Source organism: Lygodium microphyllum, chromosome 21, assembly GCF_053477565.2.
Source record: "Lygodium microphyllum isolate KBCC chromosome 21, Lygodium_microphyllum_v1.1.10, whole genome shotgun sequence".
Taxonomy (NCBI): Eukaryota; Viridiplantae; Streptophyta; class Polypodiopsida; order Schizaeales; family Lygodiaceae; genus Lygodium; species Lygodium microphyllum.
In genome coordinates this window covers 86,271,138-86,276,683 of record NC_141155.1, presented here as the reverse complement: position 1 = coordinate 86,276,683, position 5,546 = coordinate 86,271,138, and the positions used below count along the sequence as shown (strand labels likewise).

The following is a 5,546-nucleotide window of genomic DNA, read 5'->3' as shown; positions in this document are numbered from 1 at the left end:
TAAAATAGTTGGCGTCTAGTGTGTAAACAAATGCAAGGACACTTTTGAGGCAAACAAGAACATTTTCCAGGTATGTAACTGGCCTGAACTTCTGCTCAAGAGGCACCACATACAATGCTAGGTGCGGTTGGCGACACCCCACTCCGGGCCGCCGGCAAATAAAAGCGCAGGTTGACTTGCAGGCATTGAACTTGTAACCAATCCCCATGAAATTATGAGCTCTATCTAGTGGACCAACCACTTCAAACTCGCTAAAATAGTTGGCATCTAGTGTGTAAACAAATGCAAGGACACTTTTGAGGCAGACAAAAACATTTTCCAAGTGTGTAACTGGCCTGAACTTCTGCTCAAGAGGCACCACATACAATGCTAGGTGCGGTTGGTGGCACCCCACTTCGGGCCGCCGGCAACCCCCTATCCCCAACAGTACCTAGCTAGGGTATGTAGTCATAATTTGGAAATTATAGTGGAAATTTGTCTAAAACTTCTTGTGCATGCACAATGGAATATATACATGATCACCCATATTGACCCAAATTTATATTCAGAGATGTGATGAAAATTTTAGTATGTTGGAGTGGAAGATAAAACATTGCCTAATAATTGCCCTCTCTCTCTCTCTCTTTCCAACACACACAATCTCACTCCAAGACTAGAACCTTTGGAGTTGTCAACTACAAGCACACCTTCCTCTCTTTCCAACACACACACTCAAACCAAGACCGGATCCTTTGGAGTTGTCAACTACAAGCATACCTTCCTACTCAGTGCTATGTATATTGAGTGGACAATAGAACATTGCACAACAATTGCTCTCTCTCTCTCTCTCTCTCTCTCTCTCTCTCTCCCCATGCACCACCCCTCAAAAAAAGAGAGAGAGACCAGGAGTAGGATCCTTAAGAGTAGTCAACTGCAACCAGCCTTCCAATAGAGTGCTGCATGTGACCAGTAGTAAGCACCTTACTACTTAGTAAGGGAATCCTCCTGCACTGACCAGTCACTTTCTTTCCTTGAACCCCGCCAAGTGGTCTGCCTCCCTGCCCTTGCACCAAAGGGCAGCTGGGTAAAAGCTTGGAATGTAATTGAAAAGGGACCAGGAACCAATAAGCAGGGACAATTTTTCTAGGCCCAGTAAAGTTTTACGGGGAAATTAAACTAAAAGTTTTGCACTCACCCTTTCCACTCGAGGACAGGAAAAGATCAACCCCTACAAGTGCAGTTCTAGGCTTCTAGCCGTTCTCTCTACGTCAAATTCCCGCAGTAAAGTATCACCTGCTGTGACTCGACTCAATAGTGATCGCTATATAAGGGCTGAGGGTTCTCTCTCTCTCTCTGCCTCCCGCCCTATAGGGAAGCCGCCTCCCCCTTAAGTAGCCAGGACTTACAACGATTTTCACCTTATTCTCCGCCTTAACCTACGGCTTTTCCTCTCGCGCACGTTTTTCATTTCAGTGGACCAACGATCCCCTCAAAATTCTTAGGCTTTCGGCAGGTGACGCAGATCCCCTGTGGATTTCTCCAGGGGCTAGCACCGCTATAAAGCAGCAGTCCAAGACGCCAATCTCTCCCTCTCAGTACCAACAATTACCACATGGTTGTATTGAAAGTTCTGAGAGATTGTGCATATCTAGCTGCCCCTGCCTCACGAGAATGGAGATTATAGTATTTCTATACATTTGTCTTGCCCTGCTTCCCCTCACCTCAACCTTATATACCATTGACGGGTTTGAACGCTCTACCACTGACTTTGCCTCCTCCATTGATAGCCTTAGGTCAGCTCAGGAGCCAAAATGGACGAGCTCCATGACAAGCATACTAAGCATGGCAACAGAGCCCCACTTCAGCGACTGGTTGAGGAGTGTGAGAAGACAAATACATGAAAACCCAGAATTGGCATACGAAGAATTTCAAACCAGCGCCTTGATTAGGGCTGAATTAGATAAGCTCAACATTCAATACAGGTGGCCAGTGGCTAGGACAGGAATAGTCGCAACAATTGGAACAGGAAGGCCGCCCTTTGTAGCGCTTAGAGCTGATATGGATGCTCTTCCAATTCAGGTTGCTCACTCCGAACACCCTATATTATAAGAATATGAAAAAGGACAGTGATAAGAAAAACATATCAACCTCATAAGTGAAATATAAGAAGAAAATCCCCATCTTGCTCTTGCAGATCGTAAGTGTCGATAGCTAGAGTCCGTATTCAGATTACTCAACTTTCAATCTCTGTGTAAATAGGAAGCAGTCGAATGGAAGCACAAAAGTAAGATACCAGGAAAAATGCATGCATGCGGGCACGACACACATGTGAGCATGCTTCTCGGTGCTGCTTATCTGCTGCAGCACCATCTCCATAATCTGCAGGTAATCAATTCCCTTCTTCCTAGTTGGACCCAAACCTGTGCATACAATGATTTCAATCTTGCTGGTTTATCTGCATTTTCTTGATATTTGGTACGCTCTGTACACATGCTTGACATAATCTTTGAGCAGGGTACAGTTCTCTTAATCTTCCAGCCAGCTGAAGAGTGTGGAGCTGGAGCAAAGCGTATGTTAGAAGAAGGAGCTTTAGGTCAAGCAGAAGCCATATTCACATTGCATGTCACACACATGCACCCCACCGGAATGATCGGTACAAGGCCCGGCCCAATATTAGCAGGCTGTGGATTTTTCAAAGCAGTCATAACAGGAAAAGGAGGGCACGCAGCCTTACCACAACATTCGGTGGATCCCATTGTTGCAGCATCTTCAATTGTATTAAGCTTGCAACATGTGGTATCAAGGGAGTCCAACCCATTAGAATCTCAGGTGTAGTAAAAGACTGCTCTATCTAACAATATCCTTTGTATGCCCAGGCACCTGTCTAGTATGAAGAGGGTCGGATCTTTCAAAGTACAGAAAAGAGAAATTCCATGCTTTTATGTAAAGCAACCATATCCTGAAGCCAAGAAATTAGGATTCCACAAAACCTTTTAAAAAGGATATGCTATACACAGACTTCCAAGACTCCAGCACCTGGAGGATTCGCAAAAAGTTTGGCCCCTTTCCAGTGCGTGCAAAGCCATACACCTTCCAATTACCACTTGACAAAACGGCACTGTCCACACCCTTCAAGCCTCAAGGAAATAGAGCTCACTCCTATGCTTCTCCATGAGATGTATAGATTGCACCAATAAACCTAAAAGCTTCCATGCTCCAATATCAGTCTTCAGTAAACAAGCATCAGAGATGATGGCCTGAGATCTTTTTCTCTGGCAAACACACAGAAGTTCTGATTCAGGCATTGCTTAAAATTGAGTTCACATATGCTGTGTCCACACATTCAAGTCATCTCCGGTGTATATTTTGAAATTTGTCCTAACACACCATTTATAGAAGCTTCACCACCTCCTCCGATGATCAAGCTACAAAAACTCTCTTTGATCATTACCAAAATACTTCTACATCTAAGCTCTTGTTTATACCTATCTTGAACTGTAAAAAGTCATATTTGGACCTCTCTTTCTCCATGATCCCTATCTACCTCAAGGGCAGCTACTAGTTAATGCACTAGGATTGTATTCTGCTAAACTTAGAACTGTCTGGTGGTGAATGATTAAGTCTTATGTGTGTTTATCATGCTGTGGTTTGAAGGTTGTCACTGTGACCACCATTGATGGAGGCAAAGCATACAATGTCATCCCTGATTCTGTTGTACTCCTTGGTACATTTCGAGCACTTACAAAACAAAACCTTCAAATGTTGAAGCAGAGAATAGAACAGGTACTAACTTCTATCCTTTACAAATCCATACTGTTCCTAATACACTCGTTTTAGGATCTTTCACACTTTGTTGCATTATTGCCTATTTCAGATCATAACAAAGCAAGCAGAAGTTCATAGATGTCATGCTGTTACAGATTTCATGGAGAATGATCATCCATTCTACCCTCCAACAGTTAATGCATTGAGCATGTATGAGCACATTCACACCGTAGCAGTTGAGGTGGTAGGTGAACAGAATGTGATCAAAGTAACACCTAGCATGGGATCGGAGGACTTTGCTTACTACACAAATGTCATTCCTGGGGGGTTTTACTTCATCGGCATGAGGAATGATTCTTGTGGATCTGTTCATTCTGTACATTCACCATTGTTCTTTGTAGATGAAGAAGTCTTGCCTCTTGGTGCGAAAATGCATGCAGCAATTGCTTATAAATATCTCGAACAAGCTCTTAAAAGCATTGCTTCTCCCCAGGGTAAGAATGACAAACCACGTTTCATCACATTAGGAAATAGTATGATGCTAACAAGCTAGCAATGTCTAGCAAGAGTTCATCGATACATGTCTATGTTGAAACTCCCTCTTAGAAAAGAAGAACTAAAATGTCATTGATTTTATATATTGGATGCGTTTCCTTGTATCTTACGATCTGATTGATGAAACAGGTTCATCAGCAAACAACATCTCCATGTCAAGCAAGCTACTTTGAGTGAAGCTGACTTCTGACACCTAGATGTCAAGCTCCTGCTTATGACAGACAATTTGGCACCACATGGTCAAATGGTCTATCAAAACTAAATGACACATATGATGCATCAGCTTGAATGACATGAGAATCTGTGAGTGTCAGTTGTAGAGCTAAAAGAGCACCAGTCTGTCAAGATGCATCATCCTCTTTTCGTGTGCATATGTAATACTTGTCCAGGCCTCCATCCATCCACATGCCTCGCAATGCAAACCACTGAATATATGCAGTCTGTGTCAACGATAGATTGATAGCCTCACAGGTGAAAGAGGAATTTATTCTCTCACCAAACTCACACACCTCGGTTCATTGTAGTTATGATCTAACAAACTATACATGATGGCAAATGTAGTGTGATCATATCTCTAAATCTTGGGAAAATGTTCTAAACAATTTTGATAGTCCAGTGCTGATATTATACTACAGGATTTTTCTGCAGCAAACAACCCTATCCGTTTTTCTTTAAAAGACCTAAATCAGAACTCCAAGAGGTATAAATAGGTTTGCCGCAAAACTTGAAGTAAATCCTGAGTCCGTTTCTGTACGTGATATAAGGGTAACTGGTGTGGCAATTTTAGCCATTCGATCTAATAAACTCTTGAGCAGGATGCATTAGCAACAAAAGTTCTTGGTTGTCTCACCTAACTAGTTGTAATGGAAAAGGCCAGTGTTCTGCCCCTAAGTTGGTCTAGTATTGTATGGATAGGTGTGTTCCAGGAAATACATGAAAGGTTTTACTGTTCTAACAGTGCTGGCAAAAACCCACAAAAGAAAGATGCAGTCTCTTGACAGAAAATGAGATGTTACCTCATGGAGAACATTGTCCTTCAAGTTAGCTGCGTAGTCATCTCCAGAATATCAAGCAGAAGGAGACGAGCCATGGCATATTGTGCGTTTACAGACAGATGGAAAACAGACAATGCAGGTCCTCCCTGTAGGCATGCTAAGTGCCGTGGTGCATTGGAACCTGCCGCAGGCTCAGAACATGTCGAGGTTCTGATCGAACGCCCTTCGGAGAGGGCCCGTCTTCACGATCCC

The 5,546-nt window shown here is 43.1% G+C and overlaps 1 protein-coding gene across 3 annotated transcripts; it reads left to right on the top strand.

Annotated features, from left to right (window-relative positions):
- Positions 1-1,650: 1,650 nt before the first annotated feature.
- Positions 1,651-4,951, top strand: LOC148018240 (IAA-amino acid hydrolase ILR1-like 4). Of its 3 annotated transcripts, none has more exons than XM_087661315.1 (6): positions 1,651-2,058; positions 2,239-2,364; positions 2,518-2,808; positions 3,634-3,762; positions 3,854-4,238; positions 4,429-4,951. In XM_087661315.1, the coding sequence occupies exons 1-6, from the start codon at positions 1,651-1,653 to the stop codon at positions 4,470-4,472; spliced, it is 1,383 nt and encodes a 460-aa protein (XP_087517441.1). In that variant the 3' UTR covers positions 4,473-4,951. The 3 variants fall into 3 exon arrangements, with proteins under 3 accessions (XP_087517441.1, XP_087517440.1, XP_087517442.1); XM_087661314.1 differs by having other exon boundaries at positions 2,494-2,808; positions 4,429-4,950; XM_087661316.1 differs by lacking the exon at positions 2,518-2,808 and having other exon boundaries at positions 4,429-4,950.
- Positions 4,952-5,546: the final 595 nt, after the last annotated feature.

What these genes read in the sequence shown, in the direction of transcription:
- LOC148018240 (XM_087661314.1), top strand. Translation starts at nt 1,651, where the DNA reads ATGGAGATTATAGTATTTCTATACATTTGTCTTGCCCTGCTTCCCCTC. An exon ending in CCAACCCATTAGAATCTCAG is followed by an intron (nt 2,809 to 3,633) that starts GTGTAGTAAAAG and finishes TGTGGTTTGAAG; the next exon opens with GTTGTCACTGTGACCACCAT. An exon ending in TGAAGCAGAGAATAGAACAG is followed by an intron (nt 3,763 to 3,853) that starts GTACTAACTTCT and finishes TGCCTATTTCAG; the next exon opens with ATCATAACAAAGCAAGCAGA.